The 24,028-nt window shown below is 42.8% G+C and overlaps 1 protein-coding gene across 2 annotated transcripts; it reads right to left on the reverse strand.

The window, feature by feature from the left end:
• Positions 1–1,434: 1,434 nt before the first annotated feature.
• NARS1 (asparaginyl-tRNA synthetase 1) lies at positions 1,435–23,534 on the reverse strand. Of its 2 annotated transcripts, XM_003914412.5 has the most exons (14): positions 23,365–23,534; positions 22,245–22,324; positions 17,703–17,861; positions 17,527–17,616; positions 15,809–15,887; positions 13,246–13,316; positions 11,010–11,096; positions 8,155–8,376; positions 7,844–8,043; positions 7,323–7,458; positions 6,534–6,647; positions 3,580–3,711; positions 3,124–3,255; positions 1,435–2,539 (listed from the first exon to the last, which is right to left on the reverse strand). In XM_003914412.5, the coding sequence occupies exons 1-14, from the start codon at positions 23,405–23,407 to the stop codon at positions 2,408–2,410; spliced, it is 1,677 nt and encodes a 558-aa protein (XP_003914461.2). In that variant the 5' UTR covers positions 23,408–23,534; the 3' UTR covers positions 1,435–2,407. The 2 variants fall into 2 exon arrangements, with proteins under 2 accessions (XP_003914461.2, XP_009191056.2); XM_009192792.4 differs by lacking the exon at positions 22,245–22,324 and having other exon boundaries at positions 23,365–23,477.
• Positions 23,535–24,028: the final 494 nt, after the last annotated feature.

The raw sequence follows: 24,028 nt of genomic DNA on the forward strand, positions 1-24,028 counted from the left end.
CTACAGCAATAAGAGAGGCTTAAGGTTGAGTTTAGGAGTAGGAGGAAGTTACCCGGCGACTGTCAACCTCACTGTGCAACAACCTCCCCTGGGGAGCTTTTAAAAAATACCCCGGTCCCATTTCTGAAATTCACATTCAACTGGTCTGGGGTAAGGCCCAAACACCATTATTTTTGAGGTCCCCAAATGACCCCAATGTTCTGCCGAGATTGCTTCCTCACAGAGTTGAACTACTCTATGTATCAAGGACATTTTTAGGAACTGTTACGAGGCAGCAAGATGGCAGGGACTGAACGGCAAGGTGGGAAACTGGGTCGCTTGAAATGGCTGAAGGACATTTAAGAGGGCAAGCTGATACTTAAGCAATTGAATTAGCCTCCTGATTTGTCTCCAAAACTGAGCAGGTCACACAAGTGCCAAAGGTGAAGGGGGTTTTTGGTATAAAAAGCAGGGAGTTTCAGGGAGAAAGTCATGAGATGAGGAGTCCTGAGAGGGTAAGGTTGTCTGTGAGCTGTCCATGGAACGCGGGATGGCATCTGTGACACCTGGATTAGGGTAGTAACTACACAACGAAGGAGTGAAGTCCACACCTGTGAGGTTTGCTGCTCACCGTGCTCAGTCTCTCGGCCTGAGGTCACGACCTTAACTCCCTTATCCATACCTTATCCTGGCTCTCCTTTAATATTTTAAAACTCTCGACCTGTTTACACCATTAAAATTTAGGCTGAGCCTAACCTCTTCACTTAAATTCTGATAAAATGAATTGCCTAGTTGAATCTATAGCTCATTCACATTCTTCCAAGCATTTTTTATTTAAAGATGCAGGCCGAATAGATTATAAATGCCTCATTTCTTCCTTTTCTTTTCTTTTTTTTTTTTTTGAGACAGAGTCTTGCTCTGTCGCCCAGGCTGGAGTGCAACGGTGCGATCTTGGCTCTCTGCAAGCTCTGCCTCCCGAGTTCAAGCGATTCACCCACCTCAGTCTCCTGGGTAACTGGGATTACAGGCACCCACCATCATGCCTGGCTAATTTTTGTAGAGATAGGGTTTTACCATGTTGCCCAGGCTGGTCTTGAACTCCTGACCTCAGGTGATCCACCCACCTTAGTCTCCCAAAGTGGTGGGATTACAGGTGTGAGCCACCACGCCCGGCCTAAATGCCTCCTTTTGACCTGTCATTTCACTTCATTGCAAAACAGGATAAAATCTAATGTCTCCAAAAGTAACACAAAAATGATTACAAAAAAGATGTAACCATGACCCACATATCTAATTTTAAAAAATCATTCCTTCTCATCACCATGTAACATTAGCAATACCTAAATTTAGTAGTACTTAATTTCACATATATACATCAAAAAAAGATAAAATAATTGCAAAAGCATGAACTGATGTGACAGAGATGTTTAGCTTTAAGAAAATTACGCCAGCAAAGAGTTTTTACGGATGTTCATTTATTGACTGCTGGGAATACAGCCTATTGAGAATACATGACATGCATTTGGTGGAGAAATCAACTAAATCTGAAATGAAGCCATTCAGTAAGCCTGCTGTGAGTTAATAAGGTAGCACAGATTAGATCTAAGGACATGGTGGGGGCAACTCAAACAGCCACTGACAATTGTTATTAAGATTCCAGCTACAAATTCTTTTGGAACTTATTCTTAATTACTCAGGAATTACCAGGAAAGAGGCAACATCAGTCTGCCTCTTTACCTTAAACTAATGCTAAGAGGGATATTGTGAATCACTAAAGAACTCTCCCCAAAATTATGCTCTTACTTAAAATCCTTTAAGGCAATTCTGTTTTTACAAATTCTTCCATATCAATTTGTATGCCTCAGAATTATAAGCAGCTATGCAGACTTAGAAAATATTAATAACTGATACAAAAGACTATCATTTGATTCTAGTGTCTGCTGCTGAATTATACTGTGTTCTAATATGAGCAGATTTTTATACCATATTGCCAATTTCTTCCCCCAAGATTTTTGCTTTAACTCATTAATGCAATAAAATAAATCAAAGAATTCCAGGTACACTTAAAAGCACAGATAGATTAAGTTACTGGAATATCTTACACCATAATCTAAAATTGTTGAATTATATATACATATAACGAATAAAATGAATAACTTGAATAAAGTGAATAAAATGCTGGAATGTATCCCTAACTACAGTTTCATGCCAGGTATTTCCCCCAAACTTCATAATGGATATTTTTTCTTAAGATGATAATCTTAACTCGATGTTCAGGTGATTTGAGGTACTTTTTATGGTAGTAGAAAGAAACACAGACAGAGAAAACCCCAATGAAACAGAAAAACGAAGATTCTGGCTTTTTGTTTTCTTTTTTAAAGAGCCTGTTCCTTTCATAACCTTTCCTCCACACTTCTGGAGAAATTGGTTATGGCGTGCAGCGCTGGACAAATCGAGGGTATAAGCACACGTCTCGGATGTGATACCTATTCAGAATCCATGTTAAGAATCGTTCCAAGCCCAAGCCATATCCTCCATGTGGACATGTGCCATATTTTCTCTGTTTAAAAAAAAAAAAGAAAGAAAGAAAGAAAGAGGAGTAAATACTTAGTTAAAAATTTCATCTGAGGTAGTTAAGATTTTCCACCATGAAAGGAGTTAGCTCACTGTGGTTAAGAATTCAACTACGGCCAGATTCAGTGGCTTGTGCCTGTAATCTCAGCACTTAATCTCTGTGCCTTCATGAACCATGTGTAACGAAATAATTTGGTATGAAAAATCAACCAGGGAATAAGTACCATCCTGGAAAGAAGAAATTCTTAAAAACTTTTAAAATAAGTCAATGTCTCTTTATGAGAGGAAAATGAAGAAGGGTACTAGATACTGGTAGGATCAATTTTTTAAAACTCAGTTGCAATCAACAAGCCAGGCGTTAAACAGGTTTTCCAATGAAATCAACATATAACTTGGCCAAGACAAAGCTGGCAATATTCACACACCACATTATTATAACCTGGAAGCTGAACACATACAGCTCATTCAAATACCAAAGTACTACCCTGAATTCTCCCCTTTTAAAAATTTCAATATATACAGAATGATTACAATGAAAAAAATTTTGAGTGCTTAAAAAATTGGTTTTACCTGATCTGTATACCAGTAATAGGGAGCAGGGTCAATCCCTTCCCTTTTATAACCTGCCAGTATTTCTTCAGCATCACTGCTACGCATTGAGCCTCCCACAATCTCACCAACATTGGGCATCAACACGTCGACCTTTAAATGTAAGTGAAAGAAGATACCCAATTACTCTCAAGCGATCAGACACAGGACTGCTCTAGAGTTCAAATGAAAATTACGATTAAACTCCAAGGGCTAAAGGAGGCACTATGATTACGTAATATTCAAATATTTACATTTCTCTAATTTAACCAAGCATGTTAACCTCAATCAGGGGAGGGGGAAAAACCCAACGTCTTTAAATATTGTCATTCTAGATAGAGAACGATATATTTGCCATGAGCTGTATCTGATTCCAGATGACAGTCCCCATCCCCTTAGAAAGCAAAATTATGAATACTCTTTGAAACAGAAACTGACAGATTCAGTAAGACGGGAATCCTCAGGACATCGCTGCATGTAGAAGGACTTGATCTCCACGGGAAATCGACACAGCAAGATTGGTTCATTAATGGTGTCTGTCATCAGTCTCTCAGGAGCTTCTGGGATATCCTGAGGTTAAACAAGACTTCATTAACATTTACAACTTAGACTGCAACAAGACAGAAGCAGCTCCTTCACCCTGTACCAGTCCTTCCTCCTATCAATTCAACAGAGTAGAGACACACCTACCCTTAACCCATACACATTTGTGTACAGAATTTCTTTCAAAAAGAAATAAACATATTCTTAAAACTCAGTTATTTAATGAAGTGTAAAAGATCTGTCTCCCTTGACAGCATATCTCAAGCACTATGCTGCTTGACGAAGGAAAATCAAAAAAACAAAAACAAAAGCCAGCCTCAAGCTGTGACTAGACACAGCTCAGTATTTTTCTCAGTGGCCTGTTTTGTCTAGCTCTGAAGCAAATGAGGTCCACTTAGTCCCATAAGGCATATTGTAATCAATCAGTTATGCCTTCAATGACAGAAAGGCACAATCATAAGACAAATAACCAATGTCAAACTGGTAAGTGTAAGCACACCTGGAATAGTTAGCCAAACAATGTTAGATGATGACTCAAGCTCATTAGTTTCTCTCTCAAAACATCCTTCTGTACCACACATAAAGTTAACACATAAGTTAAAACTGAAAAGTCTTGTCCCAGTAAAAACGGATTGAGAGAACTGGAGAAGACTCGTAGATTTGTTTAATGAAGAAGTGAAATGGAGGTAGCAATCACCCAGCACACCTGTTTTCAAGCTCCGGGCCCTGGAGCCCTTGCGTCCTTGGAGACGCCGAGAGGCAACAGGAGATGAGCAGGAGAGCTCTAGTCTCTCAGCTTGCATCTGCTTTACACAACGGGGTTCTGCATAAGATTTAGTTAGGGGAAAACAGGTCTTATTTCATACTCCCCAAAAGCCTGAAGGCCATGTATCTACTCTAGTGTCCTCATGTGTGTGGAATAGCAATGTATAGTAAATGCTGACAGGCTCCCCTGCCATTGTCCTGGCTAGGCATTTTGCTCCTGTAGTCCCCACAATCTTACAAAATGGATGTTACTTCCAAGGTAAAGATAAGGAACCTGAGAGGGGGTCACTGGTCTTCAGTTACACGGCACAAAAGAGGTGGGAGCTAAGCCCACCTGGGGGGACTTCTGACTCCACAGCTTGTGTTCCTTCCACTCAACTACACTATTTTACTAAGTATTAAGTACACTAAAAGTATTCAAGTTCTCAATACAAAATTTTGTCATTATACATCATAAACTGAATTCACAGGCTGGGCACAGTGTGGCTCACATCTACAATATCAACACTATACAGTGTGGCTCATGCCTATAATCTCAACACTATAATCTCAACACTCAGGAGGCTGAGGTGAGAGGATTGCTTGAGGCCAGGAGTTTGAGACCAGCCCAGTCAACAAAGCAATACCTCCATCTCTTTAAAAAAGAAAAAAAACTGAATTCACAGAAACAATAAGAGTGCTTTACATAGACCTAGTATATTGTTTCTATTAATTCCTTCTAAAACCCAAAAGTAGTTAGTAGCAGCTACACACATTTCAACTGTAAAACAATTAGATGTGCAAATATTACGTAAGTAATGGTTAAACGCATAGGAAAGAGGGCCTAGCATAGCGTTGAAAACTTGAACCGGACACGGTGGCTCACGCCCGTGATCCCAACACTTTGGGAGGCCGGGATAGGAGGATTGCTTGAGCCAAGGAGTTTGAGACCAGCCTGGGCCAACATAGGGAGATGCCATCTCTACAAATAATAAAAAATTAGCTGGGCGTGGTGGCTCACATCTGTAATCCCAGCACTTTTGGAGGCTGATGTAGGAGGATCACTTGAACCCTGGAGTTCAAGGTTGTAGCCAGCTATGATCGCACCCATGCATTCCAGCCTGGACGACAGATGGAGACGCTGTCCCAGAGAAAGAAAACTTGCAATCCAAGTGCATGCTGGGAGAGTGGTTCTCAGGCAAAACCGAAATGCTAAGTTTATCTGGGGCACTAGGCTACCTTTTCCAACACCTTCTCTCTTGGTTTTGCATTTTTAACCAATGGCTATCTTCTTTCTCATCTTCCACATTAAGGAGCTTTAAATCACTGTTTTGGGGGAGGGGATGAACCTCTTTTTAAAAGCAAAAGATACATTCTCCAGAAAAAAAATATACATATATATCTATATACCATCATTTTGCATGTGATTTCAAATGCTTTACAACCTTCTAAAGCACTCCTGCCAGCCTAGAGAATAAGGAGAGTTTATAAGCTGTGGCCAAGGAAGAACAAGGAAGGAAGAGGGAAGAGGCAAAGCAAGAGACGTGAAGGCAGCTTAGAAACTCACACTTGGCCAGGAGTGGTGGCTCACACCTATAATCCCAGCACTTTGGGAGGCTGAGGCGGGCGGATCACGAGGTCAAGAGATCAAGACCATCTTGGCCAACATGGTAAAACCCTGTCTCTACTAAAAATAATAAAATTAGCTGGGCGTGGTGGTATGCGCCTGTAGTCCCAGCTACTCGGGAGGCTGAGGCAGGAGAATTGCTTGAATCCAGGAGGCAGAGGCTGCAGTGAGCCGAAATCATGCCACTGCATTCTAGCCTGGGCAACACAGTGAGACTCTGTCTGAAAACAAACAAACAAACAAAAAACAAACAAAAAAAGAAACTCACTCACACTTACTGGACGCTACAGAACAGGCACTGTCCTAAGGCTGACTCTGTTAACTCAGTGAATCTGCAGGCAACCTCACAAAGCAGGTTCTGCTGTTACCATTTATTTGAGGACAGGCAGATGCCACCCACATTACTAGTTCATTAACCAGAAGAAGAGAACTGGAGCCCAATCCCACCTTGGAAACAATGAGAGAAAGGAATACATACTTCTCCAAATTCATAGAAAGTTCCATCTTCTTTCTTTATATCATGTTCTTTTAGCCAAATGATAGCATCTGAATAGTTCATCCGTTTGAAAGGCCGTTTGGGGGGCTGAAAGTTCTATAGAAGAAAGGAAAAATATAATGTGTATATACGTAAATGTAAACATTAACACTAAAATTTCCATTAAAAACTATTATTATAAAATATTACTTCAGTTAGGGGTGGTGGCTTATGCCTGTAATCCCAGCATTTTGGGAAGCTGCGGTGGGCAGATCACTTGAGGTCAGGAGTTTGGGACTAGCCTGGCCAACACAGTAAAACCCCATCTCTACTAAAAATACAAAAATTAGCTGGGGGTAGTGGTGGGCTCCTGTAATCCCACCTACTCAGGAGGCTGAGGCTGGAGAATTGCTTGAACCTGGGATGCAGAGGTTGCAGTGAGCAGAGATCGCGCCACTGTACTCCAGCCTGGGTGACAGAGTGAGACTCCGTCTCAAAAAAAAATATATATATACACACACATACACACACACACACACACACACACATAGAAAACGTCAGACTAGAAAACTATGTAGACATTCCTAAAATGGAAAACATGAGTCTCTTCTTACATAACTGAAAACATTATAAAATTATCGACAATGACTAACATCAAATTCTAGTCTTCAAAATAATTAGTCACTTATTTCAGCTCACCAAGCCATCAAATCTACAAAAACTGAGGATGACGACTTCATTGTCTTCCAAAAAAGAACTGTGACTTTTTCTTTCCATAAACACTGCACCTACCGGGTTGAGCTCATACACTATGCTCCCTGCAGGAGACTTCAATATTCGATCTACCACATCACAAACCAAGTCCTCCAACCGGTTCAGGAGGTCATCAAAGGTCAGGAAAGGACACTCGGCTTCCACGTGAGTGTACCTGCAGAACAAGACACTAGTTCAGAACTGCTTTTCTCCTGCACTGTTTTTTCCTCCAGCAAGGCTTTTAACATGGGGAAGCTGTCCATAAAATTCCAACAATGCTACCAATTCCCAGCTTTGCAAATTAGCTGTGGACTCCCCTCTTCTCCACTGAGTAGCAAGTTCCTGTTTGTTCCTTCATATATAAAAGATCAAGTCAAAGTGAAAAAAGAGACCTTAGCTATGATCTAAGGTGGCAAAACTTTGTTACATGTTCTTCCGTTAACCACTTAATATATCAGTTTTTTGTTTTTTCTTTAAACTGACATAATTTACCTACACTAAGATTTCTTCTCTAAGGATATTAACTAAAAAGAAATAAAAACAAAAAGGCAATTTCATACTCAGCCAGGTGCCTTCGCGTTCTGGACTGCTCTGCCCGGTACGACTGCGCAACACAAAAAACATCTCCCAGGGCTGGGAGGCAGGTCTCCAAGTACAACTGAGAGGACTGAGTCAAAAATGCCTCTTCTCCGAAATAGTCAAGCTTGAAGAGTGTGGCACCACCTTCTACTTGTGTTTGAACCAATGATGGAGGAGTAACCTGTTCAAATGCAAAGAAGGAGTAAATCAATGTCTATCGTGAGCACCACTATTCAAGTTTCAAAATGGCAAAAAATGTATTGTTGGCAAAAGCTGACGAACACATACTTACTTCATGGTACCCCCTATCAAAGAAGTGATCTCTAAAGCACCTGGTGATCATGGATCGCGCTTTCAGGATTTTGGACATGTTTTCTCCTCGGATCATCATGTGTCTGTTGTTGAGCTGGACGTCAACGTCGGACTCCTCATTGATCAGGTTGTCAGCTCCTCCAGCAGGGGCCAACCCAATTAGCTCCCAGAAGTCACAACTCAGCTCATGGCCACCTGGAGCCTGCATTTTTAAAAAGTGGGGTCCACAGAAAGAAGGAAAAGGAAATAAAAAATTAACAGTATTGAGGATTTTAATTTATGTCAAAGTTTTGGTAAGCTGAGATTTTTAAGAACCTCATAATTCTCAGCCTTACTTTAGTTTTATATTGATATTTTTATGAATCTTCTTTCTGGATACACACTCACATACACACAAATATCTTTTTTTTGAGATGGAGTCTCGCTCTGTCGCCCAGGTTGCAGTGCAGTGGCACAATCTTGGCTCACAGCAACCTCCGCCTCCTGGGTTCAAGTGATTCTCCTGCCTCAGCCTCCTGAGCAGCTGGGATTACAGGCGCCCACCACATCTGGCTAATTTTTGCATATTTAGTAGAAACGGGGTTTCACCATGTTGGCAAAGCTGGTCTCAATCTCCTGACCTCGTGATCTGCTCGCCTCAGCCTCCCAAAGTGCTGGGATTACAAGTGTGAGCCACCACGCCCAGCCTGTGCATTTCTATTTTTAAAAGATATTTGTGGCTCGGAACGGTGGCTCACACCTGTAATCCCGGTACTTCGGGAGGCCGAGGTGGGCAGATCACAAGGTCAGGAGATCAAGACCATCCTGGCCAACATGGTGAAACCCCATCTCTACTAAAAATACAAAAAATTAGCCACGCATGGTGGTGCACACCTGTAGTCCCAGCTACTCAGGAGGCTGAGGCAGGAGAATTGCTTAAACCCGGGAGGTGGAGGTTGCAGTGAGCCGAGACTGCGCCACTGCACTCTAGCCTGAGCAACAGAGGGAGACTTCATCTCAAAAAAAAAAAAAAAAAAAAGAAAAGAAATGCACAAACTATAAAATAAACGGTAATCTCACAACCTGGAGTCCCTACTAACTACTGTTAACATGCTGATATATTTTTCCAGCTTCTACTCACCTACTTTATTTTTATTTATTTATTTATTTTTTGAGAATGGACTCTCACTCTGTCACTCAGGCTGGAGTGCAGTGGCACAATCTCAGCTCACTGCAACCTCTGCCTCCTGGGTTCAAGCAATTCTCATGCCTCAGCCTCCCAAGTAGCTGAGGTTTCCAGGCGCGCACCACCACACCTGGCTAATTTTTTGTATTTTTAGTTGAGACAGGGTTTCGCCAAGTTGCCCAGGTTGGTCTCAAACCCCTGAGCTCAGGCAATTCACCTGCCTCAACTTCCCAAAGTGCTAGGATTACAGGCATGGGCCACCACGCCCAGCCTTACTCACCTACTTTAAATTAATGTATTTGCACATATTAACTTCTAAAATGCAAAGGTTTTATTAAAAGCTGTTTATCTTTGAAACATATATATAGTAAAAATTCAAATTCTCCCTAATAATTACATTAGAAAGCAATTCATTTTAAAAGTCACATATATGGAACATGTAATTATCTTGGTGCCATAAAAACCACTTTATTTGGCTGGGTGCGGTGGCTCACGCCTGTAATCCCAGCACTTTGGGAGGCTGAAGTGGGTGGATCATCTGAGGTTGGGAGTTCGAGACCAGCCTGACCAAATGGAGAAATACCGTCTCTACTAAAAATACAAAGTTAGCCAGGCATGGTGGTGCATGCTTGTAATCCTAGCTACTTGGGAAGCGGAGGCAGAAGAATCGCTTGAACCTGGGAGGCAGAAGTTGCGGTGAGTGGAGATCATGCCATTGCACTCCAGCCTGGGCAACAACAGTGAAAGTCTGTCTCAAAAAAAGACAAAAAACAAAAAAAAACAGCCTCTCAAATTCTATTAAGAAATTCTCTGAAAATTTTTAGGTGGGTTGTTAAGTTTTTATTTCCATCTGGCTGAAAAGTAATTCATATATCTATAGCACAGTGGCTATATTATAGCCCATGAGGATGATTCAGGAATTCTGTAAGGCTGGAAATCATTGTATTCTTTTTATCACGAGTTGTATAATGTACATATTTCACTGGAAAAGGCATACCGAATATCACATGTACTTCACATTTATTGTATTTATATGCTGCGATGGTTAATATTAAGTGTCAACTTGATTGGAATGAAGGATACAAAGTATTTCCTGGGTGTATCTGGGTGTTGCCAGAGAAGATTAACATTTAAGTCAGTGGTCTGGGAGAGGCAGATCCACCCACAGTGTGGGTGGGCATCACCCAAACGGCTACCAGCCTCGCTAGAAAGAGCAGGAGGAAGAAGGTGGAAGTGCAGACCTGCCAGGTCTTCCGGCCTTCATCTTTCTCCCGTGCTGGATGCTTCCTGTCATCGAACATCAGACTCCAAGTTCTCCAGCTTGTGGACTCTTGGACTTACACTAGTACTTTGCCAGGGGCTCTTGGGCCTTCGGCCACAGACTGAAGGCTGCCCTGTCCACTTCCCTACTTTTGAGGCTTTTGAACTTGGACTCAGCCACTACTGGCTTCCTTGCTCCACAGCTTGCAGATGGTCTATCGTGGGACTTCATCTTGTGATCTTCTGAGTGAATTCTCCTTAAAAACTCCCTTTCATATATACATCTATCCCACCAGCTCTGTCCCTCTGAAGGACCCTAATACATATGCCAAATGTACAAACCAAGACACTGGAAAACAAACCAATAAATAAACTATTCATTTACCCAGTGCAAAACTCAATCCACTCACCTGCTTGCCCTTTGGGGTAAGATTTAGCATTCCATACACTGCAACACTGCTCTCCGTGGACAACAATACTCCATTGTAGCACTGACACTATAAAAAGGTCAAAGCTCAACTTTAGTTATTCACATTGATTTAAAAATTCTACCATATAGAAAATCAAAGGGATTATTTACAAACAAGTTATCTGATCAAATACTAGTAAAATAAAGAGTGAGATGGCCACATATTATTAATATTAAAATATAGCTATTTTTGTGGAAGACAGAGGTTTATCTATATATACACATATACATGTAAATATAAACATATACATGTAAATACACACTTTACATACATATGAATAAACAACACTGACCCACATCACTTAAAAATATCTGGACAGTTTATTTATTTATTTATAAAAATCTAGACTATTAAAGTAACATACAGGTTGGGCACAGTGGCTCATGCCTGTAATCCCAACACTTTGGGAGGCTGAGGTGGGAGGCTCACTGGAGCCCAGGAGTTCAAAACCAGCCTGGACAACAAAGGGAGAGAGAAATAAAAATTAGCTGGGTGTGGTGGTTCTTGCCTATAGTCCTAACTACTTGGGAGGCTGAGATGGGAGAATTGCTTGGGCCTGGGAAGTCGAGGCTGCAATGAGCTATGATGACGCCACTGCACTCTTTTTGAGAAACCCTGTGTCTCAAAACAACAAACAAACAAAAATCATACAGAGCCCATCTACACTATAATCACTTCTTACTAATGTCATTAGGAAAAAATTGATAGGGGACTCTGAAAGGAAGAAGTCAGGCTGCCTACACCTGAACCCACTAGTCATAAAAAAGACAACCAGCCAGGCATGGTGGCTCACACCTGTAATCACAGCACTTTGGGAGGGTGAGGCGGGTAGATCACCTGAGGTCAGGAGTTCAAGACCAGCCTGGCCAATATGGCGAAAACCTGTCTCTACTTAAAACAAAAAAAATAGCTGGGTGTAGTGGCATATGCCTGTAGTCCCAGCTACTCGGGAAGCTGAGGCAAGAGAATCACTTGAATCTGTGAGGCAGAGGTTGCACCAAGCTGAGATCACGCCACTGCACTCCAGCATAGGTGACAGAGCAAGAATCTGTCTCAAAAAAGAAAAAAAAAAAAAAAAAAACACAACCACACCTTACGTGCCTCTTGACGTGATGCAACTAAAAGAACGTAGCTTTGCCCAAGTAGTTGTGCCAAAAAGCTGAACCTAATCAGACTTAACCTCCAACCTCCAATTTATAAAAAATACAGAGACTAGAAGAACATGCTAAAGAACACCACAAGGATGCAAACAACCAAATCCAGAATGTGAGAAGTTCCACAGGACAATCCACCAGGGTTTTCCCAACAAATCTATATCAGTGGGTGGGTGAGAGCAGAAAAGAGCATGCAAAGGGAGCAGCAGAGTTATAAAGAAAATTTCAAAGTCATATTACTAAATGCAGCATGTTAATCTTGTTAGAATGCTCATTCCAATCAACCAACTATAAAAAGGCAGTATGAACTGATAAGAATCTGGATATTAGATCATATTTAGTAGTTGTATTAATTTGGTGGAGGGTGTGATAATAGTAGGTGACTATATTATCTTTCCTTCTTTCTTTCTTTTTTTTTTTTTTGAGACAAGGTTTCACTCTATTGCCTAGGCTGGAGGGTGGTGGCATCGTCTTGGCTCACTGCAACCTCTGCCTCCACACCTGACTAATTTTTGTATCTTTTGTAGAGACAGGATTTCACCACACTACCAGGCTGGTCTCAAATTCCTGGGTTCAAGCAATCTGCCCACTTCAGCCTCCCGAAGTGTTGAGATTACAGGTGTGAGCCACGATGCCCAGCCACATTATTTTTCTTAGAGATGCATAAGCATGTGTATTTAAATGATATGATGTCTGAGAGGCAATATCTTACCAGGATTAGCCATATACTGGTAGTTACAGAAGCTGGGTGATGAGCATTTGAGGATTTTTTTATATGGTTCTATTTTTTAATGTGCTGGAAATTTTCCATAAAAGTTTTCTTCCCCTAGCCTTATTAAGGTATAATAAACAAATAAAAATTGCATGTTTATAGTATACAATGTGATGTTTTGATTTATTGACATTCATTGTCAACAAAATAAAAATTTTAAATAAATGTATAGATTCTAGAATTCCCAGAACAATAGAGGAATCTACTGAAAACATCTAATTTTCAGGCATAAGTAAGAGAAAATATTTACCAACTCATCCGCCAAGACACACTGAAGATAACCTGTACCATCTCGCAACACCAGAAACATTAAATTCTTTCCTAAAAATGAGAAATAATAATTTAGGCAGACTGTTCTCAAAGCACCAAATTTTATATATATATAAATAAATAAATATATAAATAATTTTAAAGATAGGGTCTCACTTTGTCACTCAGGCTAGAGTGCAGCGCACAATCATAGCTCACAGCAGCCTCCTGGGCTCCAGCAAACCTCTCACCTTATCCTCCCAGATAGCTGGGACTACAGGCACATGCCACCACACCTGGCTAATTATTTTGTAGTGACAGAGGTCTCACTGTGTTGCCCAGACTGGTCTCGAGCTCCTGGGCTCAAGCAGTCCTCCTACCTCAGGCTCCCAAAGTGCTGAGATTACAGGTATGAGCCATTGCACCCAGGCATGACTTAATCTTATCCAAAGGAAACTCCAAGGTTAAGCACTGAAGTTCAGACCTCCCACATGGCTCCCTACCCGTGAAGTAACCACTGGTAATACCACTACTCAGTATTTGTAAAATATTTTATTTTCAGTGTTTTAGACTTTCAAATCCTACATGATCCCCAAGATCCATACAACCAGGGGAAAGCAAGACAGAAGGCAACATGAGTTAAGGCATTACGCCTTATCCACCCTTGAATCCCCTGCAATGTCTGGTGTAGTACTGTGCACTCAGTGGGTGATGCATAAATGTTCTTGAACAAAATCACTTTTTCTTATTTATGTCTCAAAGGTCCATTACTGAAATCTACTTAAAACATTTCATTTGTATTTTTTGTCCCCTCCTGACCGCTTTTTTTTTCAGAGGGAGTTTCGCTTTTGTTGCCCAGGCTGGAGTACAATGGCATGATCTCAGCTCACTGCAACCTCCGCCTCCCAGCTTCAACTGCTTCTCCTGCCTCAGCCTCTCGAGTAGCTGGGATTACAGGTTCCCACAACCACACCCGGCTAATTTTTGTATTTTTAGTAGAGACAAGGTTTCACCATGTTGGCCAGGCTGGTTTTGAGCTCCTGACCTCAGGCAATCCACCTACCTTGGCCTCCCAAAGTAGTGGGATTATAGGTGTGAGTCACCGCACCTGGCCCATCCCACTTTTTTTTTTTTTTTGAGGAGTCTTGCTCTGTCGCCCAGGCTGGAGTGCAGTGGCCGGATCTCAGCTCACTGCAAGCTCCACCTCCCAGGAGGTTTACGCCATTCTCCTGCCTCAGCCTCCCTAGCAGCTGGGACTACAGGCGCCCGCCACCTCGCCCGGCTAGTTTTTTTTGTATTTTTAGTAGAGACGGGGTTTCACCGTGTTAGCCAGGATGGTCTCGATCTCCTGACCTCATGATCCGCCCATCTCGGCCTCCCAAAGTGCTGGGATTACAGGCTTGAGCCACTGCGCCTGGCCCCATCCCACTTTTTAATGAAAGATTTGCTAATCCCTCACAATAAATAGTAAAATTAATAATGTTTATATATTATAATAATAAAAAGGGAAAGAGGAAACAAAATGTCAGAACCAAGCGAGAATGCAAATACACTGTTTATAAGAGTCAAAACTATGGCCAAGTTTCAGACTCAGATGTAAACTTCCTATGGTAACACCCCTTGGTTTTTGCTAAATATTATTAAAACTGGTCTCAAACTCCTGACCTCAGGTGATCTGCCCACCTCAGCCTCCCAAAGTGCTGGGATTATAGGCTTGAGCTACCACGCCCAGCCAGATTTCCAGTAGTTCTTATTGCTGATGAATTTTTCTATTATTTCCTTAGTGATGGAGCTGGGGTTTTTTGGCTACACTCACCAGCCCCTTCCTCTACTCATCTCCTTTCTCGCTCTGTTGCTCAGGCTGGAGTGCAGCGGTGCAGTTTCTGCTCACTGCAACCTCTGCCTCCTGGGCTCAAGCGATCCTCCCAATTTGACAAATACTTGACAAATATTTACTGGACATGTCTTCATCACTGTAATTGCTAACTGTTAAAATAGCATTTAAAAATTTTTATACTTTCAATAGTCATTTTAAACAAGAACAAATTTAAGATATAAATCACTCTATCCTTTAAAGCCAGGTGAGGTGCTATGTGCCTGTAATCGCAGCTGCTCAGGCTGAGGCAGCAGGATGGCTGGGGGGAGTTCTAGCCAGCATACCAAAAAAAAAAAAAGAGGGCCGGGCATAAGCGCTCATACCTGTAATCTCAGCACTTTGGGAGGCCAAGATGATGGATCACATGAGGCCAGGAGTTCCAGACAAGACTGGCCAACATGGTGAAACACTGTCTCTACCAAAATTACAAAAATCAGCCAGGTGTGGTGGCAGGTAACCTGTAATCTCAGCTACTCAGGAGGCTGAGGCGGGAGAATTGTTTGAACCTGAGAGGCGGACGTTGCAGTGAGCCAAGATAGCACAACTGCACTCCAGCCTGTGCAACAAAGTGAGACTCTGTCTCAAAAAAAAAAAAAGGCAGAAAAAAACCCCTGCAAATCTGTGTTTTTCTTCATCTAAGACCAGAGATATTTAAAAATTAGAAAGAAGGAAAAGCTTTGCCATTTACCTTGCCTACGCAGCCTGTGGACCCAGCCAAACACCTTTACTCTTTGGCCTCTATATCCTTCTAATGCACTAATCTTCACCTGTCAAATTGAAATAAATAACATTTGTTCAATAATGTCATTTATACACACCAACTTTTTCACTAATATTAGACAGATGGTAGTAAAGTGTTAAAAATCACAAATGGTTCAAAACTGGAGACAGCCGCTCTACTGCAGGTCAGAACCAAACACATTTCACTGTATTGGAGTGGTTTAAAACAAAAAAACAATTCAAGTCTTCTTTCTTAGGGTAAAACTGGTAATGAGAAACACCCAGAAGAATTTCAGGTATTGCTAGATGAAATTAATTAATAAATGAATTCATTTGTCATAAGTGGAGCACTTGCGTCCCACAATAGCAACAATCCCAGTCCACACGGAGCCTTTTCCGTACAGTTCTTCGATACCTTCCAGAACCTGGTATCTAAAAAGGCTAACTTTTGTTTGGGGGATGAAGGAGAAAGGAGATGAGTAGAGGAAGGGGCTGGTGAATGTAGCCAAAAAACCCCAGCTCCAGCAATAAGGAAATAATACAAAAATTCATCAGCAGTAAGAACTACTGGAAATCTGGCGGGCGTGGTGGCTCAAGCCTGTAATCCCAGCACTTTGGGAGGCTGAGGTGGGCAGATCACCTGAGGTCAGGAGTTTGAGACCAGTCTGGCCAACATGGTGAAACTCCATCTCTACTAAAAATATAAAAATTAGTCAGGCATGGTGGCGGGCACCTGTAATCCCAGTTACCTGGGAGTCTGAGACAGGACGATCACTTGAATCTGGGAGGTGGAGGTTGCAGTGAGCTGACATCTCCCCACTGCACTCTAGCCCGGGTGACAACAGCGAAACTCTGTCTCATAAATAAATAAATAATAAAATAAAATAAGAACTACTGGAAATCAAACCATTTTCATTCATAGTCCAGCAATCTATTTGGGTTCCAGAAAGAACAGAAGGAAGAAGAGTGAATCTAATTTCACAATTCACACACTTTTACTCTATTTAAATAAACATGAAACTCATGGATTTCAACCTCTTCGTTTTATAAGCAAACCGACACTAGAGAGGGTTAAATCACTTGACCAACATCATGAAGCGCAGTCAGGCCTGGGTCCCCCATCTGCTGGCATTCAATTGGGACAGAATTCATTCAACATGCATTTACTTGACTGTGTAATAAAATGAACCCCTAAAGAACTAGCCTCATAACGCTAAAACATTATTTCTCTATGTCCCTTCTGAAAGGAAAGTAGGCCAGGCATGGTGGCTCATGCCTGAATTCCCAGCACTTTAGGAGGCTGAGGTGAGAGGATCCCTTGAGCCCAGGAGTTTGAAACCAGCCTGGGCAATATGGGAGCCTGTTTCTACAAAAATTAAAAATAAATAAAAGTTAGCCAGGTGTGGTGGTGCATGCCTGTGGTCCCTGCTACTTGGGAGGCTCACTTGAGCCCAGGAGGCAGAGGTTGTAGTAAGCAGAAACTGCACCATTGTACTCCAGCCTGAGCAACAGACCGAGATTCTGTCTCAAAATAAATAAATTAAAATTTAAAATTAAGAAATAAAAAATAAAAGGAAAGTAAAAACAAAATGTAAAGGAACAAACCACATGGCATGCCCCTCACACACAGAAATAATGATCTGAGGTAGCCAAGTCCACGGTATTTGAAAAGATAAACAAACTTACACATTTTGGCTCTGGGAGAGCTGGATCGTTTTTAATGGTAATCTTCTTTGCTTCTTCCAGGTTCTTTTCTCTTCGTAAACTATCTTCTGCCTAATTTTAAAGATGAAGCAGTTGGTTAACATTGTTTCCAGAGTTCTAACTTTAACAACGTTCACTGTGGCAAGTTCAGGACTCACCTCTTTCTTTTCCCGGGATTCAGTCTTCATTTGTTCCCTATGCCACATCTTTTTAATGTTCTTCAACTGTGATTTAGAAATAACATTCCACCTCTCATTTTCTTTTTGTGAATCTACGTAAATGGTAGGAAATGGTTCTTTTCCTACTGTCATCAAAGCCTTGGGTAGGGAGGAGAAAAAAAGACAGTTCTTGAACATCGTACAACACTTAAAATCAAAATAACACCTCAAATATAGGGCAACTTGAACAATCTAAGCATAAAGACCCCAACAACCAAAAGCTGATGTCGGCGGAGTGACTGGTTGAACATTTAAGCAGCACACTGGTTGGCTGGGCATGGTGGCTCACGCCTGTAATCCCAGCACTTTGGGAGGCCGAGATGGGCGAGGTCACGAGATTGACACCATCCTGGCTAACATGGTGAAACCCCGTCTCTACTAAAAAAAATATACAAAATTAGCTGGGTGTGGTGGTGGGCACCTGTAGTCTCAGCTACTCAGGAGGCTGAGGCAGGAGAATGGTGTGAACCCGGGAGGCGGAGCTTGCAGTGAGCCAAGATCGCGCCACTGCGCTCCAGCCTGGGCAACAAAGCAAGACTCCATCTCAAGAAAAGAAAAAAAAAAAGAAGCACACTGGCTAAAGCTGAAGCTCTGAGGTCCTCTCACAAACAATTCCAGCAAGTTCGGGCATACACTATACAGTTCTCCAGGACAAGCAGACTACAAGCAACAGATCTTAAGTGGCTGTAGCAACCAGCACAGATATATAGACAACAGAAGAGACACCTGACAGCAAAAGCCAACTGCAGGTGACATCTAAAACGTAGTCCTCTGTGAGAAATGAGAAGTGTCAGACATTTTTGAAACTTTCAACAAAACAATGGTTAAGAACACAAAAAGGGGCTGGGTGAGGTGGCTCACGCCTGTAATCCCAGCACTTTGGGAGGCCGAGGCAGGAGGATCACAAGATCAGGAGATCGAGACCATCCTGGCTAGCACAGTGAAACCCCGTCTCTACTAAAAATACAAAAAATTAGCCAGGCGTGGTGGCAGGCGCCTGTAGTCCCAGCACTTTGGGAGGCCGAGGCAGGAGGATCACAAGATCAGGAGATTGAGACCATCCTGGCCAACACAGTGGAACCCCGTCGCTACTAAAAATACAAAAAATTAGCCAGGCGTGGTGGTGGGCGCCTGTAGTCCCAGCTACTTGGGAGGCTGAGGAAGGAGAATGGCGTGAGGTGAAGCTTGCAGTGAGCCGAGATCGCACCACTGCACTCCAGCCTGGGTGACAGAGTGAGACTCCGTCTCAAAAAAAAAAAAAAAAACCCCAAAAAGCTAAACTCATTTAATCTGAAAAATTCCCACACTGTAGAATACCTCTTTGCAACAATGGAACATATCAGGCATTGCTGTGTTACATATCATTTGATAGTTTATCGTTTGTGGTTTTTAAAACACAGTTGAAAGTATATAAAAGATGAATACTTTAAAGCCTCAAATAATCTTTCGAAATCTCTTCCAAGTTATTAAACCAAACAAGAAATGCAATGAATTACTCTCTTGTTGCAAGATCTGCAGCCTGTAAAAACGGACTTTTTCTCAGTTCTATGACTGCTGCAGAGAAAAAGGGAATCTGGATCTTTTGAAAACATTCAAGGGCTGGGTGTGGTGGCTCACGCCTGTAATCCTAGCACTTTGGGAGGTTGAGGTGGGTGGATCATGAGGTCAGGAGTTCGAGACCAGCCTGGCCAATATGATGAAACTCCGTCTCTACTAAAAATACAAAAACTGGCCAGGCGTGATGGCACACGCCTGTGGTCCCAGTCACTCGGGTGGCTGAGGCAAAAGAATCTCTTGAACCTGGGAGGCAGAGGTTGCAGTGGACTGAGATTGCACCACTGCACTCCAGCCTGGGTGACAGTGCGAGACTCCTTCTCAAAAAAAGAAAAAAAAAGAAAACATTCAATAGTCCATCCTTTTAACAACTAGACATTGTAAGAATACATGTAGGGGCTGGGCGCAGTGGCACACGCCTGTAATCCCAGCCTTTAGGAGGCAAGGTGAGTGGATCACCTGAGGTCAAGAGTTCGAGACCAGCCTGGCCAACATAGTGAAACACCATCTCTACTAGAAATAATAATATTAAAAAAAAATTAGCCAGGCATGGTAGCGGGTGCCTGTAATCCCAGCTACTCAGGAGGCTGAGGCAGGGAGAACTGCTTGAATCCAGAAGGCAGAGGTTGCAGTGAGCCAAGATCACGCCACTGCACTCCAGCCTGGGCAAGAAGAACGAAAGTCTGTCTCAAAAAAAAAAAAAAAAGATAGCCATTGATTAAAATGCAAAACCAGGAGAGAAGGTCCCATGAATACATCTAAGGCCTTCAGAATTCACTTACTACCCGACAGTCTGTACTGATCCCTCCTTTTGTATCACTGAAATTGAAAGAGCCAAACTATCAGTTCCCAAATCAGAATGCTACGCTTTTGTTAAGAGTGACATTCTGCAAACGTTCATCTAAACAGTGTTGCTAGTTTTTGGGAGCTGCAAAATGAGGCAACCAACAATCCAGAAATTAAAGATTTCCCCTTAAGAGTGGTTAAAAAGTAAAACCCAGCCAGGAGTGGTGGCTCACACCTGTAGCCCCAGCACTTTGGGAGGCCAAGGCAGCAGGACTGCTTAAGCCCAGGAGTTTAAGACCAGCCTGGGCAACATTTGTAGACCTCATATCTACAAATAAGAAACAAATCAACTGGGTGTGGTAACATGCCCCTGTGGTCTGAGCTACTTGGAAGGCTGAGGTGGGAGGATCCCTTAAGCCCAGGGTTGAAGCTGCAGTGAGCCATGATGGTGCTACTGCACTCCAGCCTGGGCAACAAAGTAAGATCCTGTCTCAGAAAAAAATAAAATTAAATTAAAAACAAGTACCCATGTACGACACACCAAAGTATAACCATATGGTATGATCTACAAGAGGAGAGAGGAGAACGCTCCCAGGTTAGGAGGACTTGGCAGTAACTATAAATGTTGTAACACAGTTAACAAAAGGGAGGCACAGAAAAAGGAGGGTCAAGGCACCGCTCTTCCTAACATACTTCAAGGAAGGAACTTTTTTGTTGTTGCTGTCCAGGGTGCAAAGCACTGACACAATCACAGCTCACTGCAGCCTCAACCTCCTGGGCTGAAATAGTACGCTCATCTCAGTCTCCCGAGTAGCTGGGGCCACAGGTGCATACCACCATGCCTGGCTAATCTTTTTTTTAATTTTTTGTAGTTGGCAGGGTGTGATGGCTCACTCCTATAATCCCAGCACTTTGGGAGCATTAATATCCTATCTTTATTTTTTAAATTAAATTTATTTAAAAAGTTTTAAGAAGTTAAATTTTTTGTAGAGATGAGGGTCTTATCACGTTGCTCAGGCTGTTCTCAAACTTCTGGGCTCAAGCAATCCTCCAGTCTCAGCCTCCCAAAGTGCTGGGATTACAGACCTGAGGCACCAAAGCCCAGACCCAAGGAACTTTTAACCATCTTCCTTATGTGGCAGTTGTAGCCAATGGATTCTAGCATATGAGTTCACAGCTAAGTCCATGGTCTATTTTAAGAAGGTTGTCTTAGGCCACACTTTACCCTGATACAATCAACTACCTAACACCCACGTTGTGAGTCCAAGCCCCCCCCCCCTTTTTTTTTTTTTTTTTACTTTTGAGACAGGGTCTCAGGCTAGAGTGCAGTTGCACAATCATGGCTCACTGCAACCTCCACCTTCCAGGCTAAAGCAATCCTCCCACCTCAGTCTCTGGAGTAGCTGGGACCACAGGCACGCACCACCATGCCACGCTAATTTTTATGTTTCTTTTAGAGACAGGATTTCACCAAGTTGCCCAAGCTGGTCTCAAACTCTTGGGCTGAAGCGATCCATCTACCCCAGCCTCCCAAAGTGTTGAGATTATAGGCGTGAGCCACTGCACCTGGCCTAAGTCCAAGTTCTTGACAAACCTCTTTGAGAATGAGCTAAACTCATTCAAGGATTCTAGATCCTGAGAAATAATTGCACGTTAATAAATTGGCATTCTAGCTTCAAGCTCCAAGTCATGAGTTAGCTCCAAGAATCCATTCTTGGTGTGCTGGTATAAACCAGGTCTTGGAGTCAAATCTCAGGATCATACTCTGAATTGTGGTAAATTCACCAAAAGTCCTCTCAGGAGCCCCCTGGTCATGAGCTCACTGTGATTGAGGAAAGATAACTTTTATCTTTACAAGAATTGAAAATCCAGCAATCTGACTCATTGCAGAGAAAGATTCCAAGAAGCAATGCCATGTGGTAAAAAAGAAGATACCTTTTTTTTAAAATGTTAAAGTAAGTTTGGACTTCCATCATCTAACAATCTTAAAGTCACATATCTGTCCGCATTCCTTACTTTCCCTTTTCTGAAAATTCTCTTTGGAACTCAGGGTTTGAAATCAAATTCTTGACAACTCACATGATAATTGACATAAGTCATTAATAAATGCAGTCTCATTTTCCTAATGAGAAGAGACTCTACCTTTAGACCAGTTTTAAATGGTTTCTCCTTGGTTCCATCTCCCGTGGCATCGCTTCCCTCTCGGTCAGAGACGTACAGCTCTGTTGTTTGACAAAATGAGGGTAAGTTGTGGTCTGACCATTAACTATTAGTCACCTTACTACTTTATTCATTCCTTACCTTTGTAAACAGAACAAGCATCAATTAGTAAAAATTACTGAGGTCCATAAGAAATTAATATCCTAATTATTTCCCCACTCCATTTCAATAACATCCATCTCATTAAAAACATCAGTTAACAATCCAGGTTTTCAAAATGAACTCTGATCATTTCACTTTGTGATATTTATTCTATCCAACTGGGCACCCAAAAATAAAACAAGGGCTTTGAAGTTGGTCAGACATATGCTGGAATCTTCGATTTTGTACCTTAAAAGGAAGGGTGATTCTGGAGAATTTACTTGGCCTTTCTGAGCTTATTTCTTTATCTATAAAATAAAAACAATCCCCATCCTGAAAGACTGTACTGAGGATGAAATAAAATAACACATACAAATCAGATATCCCAGTGCCAGTTTTTGTAGAGATGGCAAATAAACACCAGCTCCCTCTGATCTTCAAAGGAAACAGAAGCTCTGAGGTTGGAAAATTTCAGGCCTCACAACTAGTAGGTCTGAACAGTGACATCCATACAGGTCTCTCTCTTTTTTTTTCTACTGCACAGTATGGTCTCCCCGGAAACCTCAATAAAAAAATGAGGCTGGGAGAAAAACAACTGGAATCCTAAAGCCTCTTCCTGACGATCACTTTGAAGATCTGCGGGAGTAGGGGCTACCCTGTGTCTGAACCCCTCCCAGCGCCTGAGTCTCAGCATAATCGGGATGTTTCTCAGCGGCGCAGGGCCAGGGCCCGGAGCCATCGCCATTGCAGCCCGGGAGAACGACGGACTCGGGGAAGCCCGGCCTGGCCCTTCAAGTCCCGGGCCCAGCGAGGGCCAGGACCCTCCCTTCCTCCCTGCAATCGGTCCCCAAACATTCGCGGGGCGCCCACTCTAGTACGCACTAAGGAAAGCGCCGGAACCCGGATGGAGCAGAGTTCCTGCCCCAGGCAGGGAACACCGCGCCACACGAGTCTCACCCACCTAGCACCATGCCTGCAGTGGCCCTGGTCACCTCCAAGGACATAGACTGCAATACCGCCGACGTCTTGCCACGCCGACGTGCACCAACGGCTTCCGCGACTCCGGCGTTGCATCAGAGTGCGTAGAGCAGAGACCGCCTGCGTGAATCAGCCGACCGCCGCGGTTCCATTGGTTACGAGAGGCGGGCGAGCGGCGCCGGGGCCGCCATATTTGGTGAGGGCAGAGGCAACTTCCGGATCCGGAGACGCACCGCCCCACGCGTTTGCGCAGGTCGGAGTGCACAGCCTGGCGCGGGGCTGCTTGGCCCTGGAGACCCTGGCACAGCGTCACTTTTGCACTCTTCCTTCCCCACCTCCCCAGCTTTCCTTTCTGAACCTTTCAATTCTGTCCCAGCTGGAGGCGTGCGGGTCCTCTTGCAAACCAGACCAAAGGATGTCACCCCGATCCCCAGATGCTGGAGGCTGGTTGAGTTCATGTCACCAGCAAACACCATGCCAGCTGCGAGACTGGGTGCGCGGCGGTGGAGGGGACGCAGCGGGATGCGTTAACTTTCTCACCTCCGTGAACCAACGTCTCTCGGTGTTCAGGACAGGAACTATGGTGTATGTTCATTTAAAAATTACAAGGATTACTGTTAGGGAGTCCATAATAATGTGGTGGAAAA

This window comes from Papio anubis, chromosome 19, assembly GCF_008728515.1.
Source record: "Papio anubis isolate 15944 chromosome 19, Panubis1.0, whole genome shotgun sequence".
Lineage (NCBI taxonomy): Eukaryota > Metazoa > Chordata > Mammalia > Primates > Cercopithecidae > Papio > Papio anubis.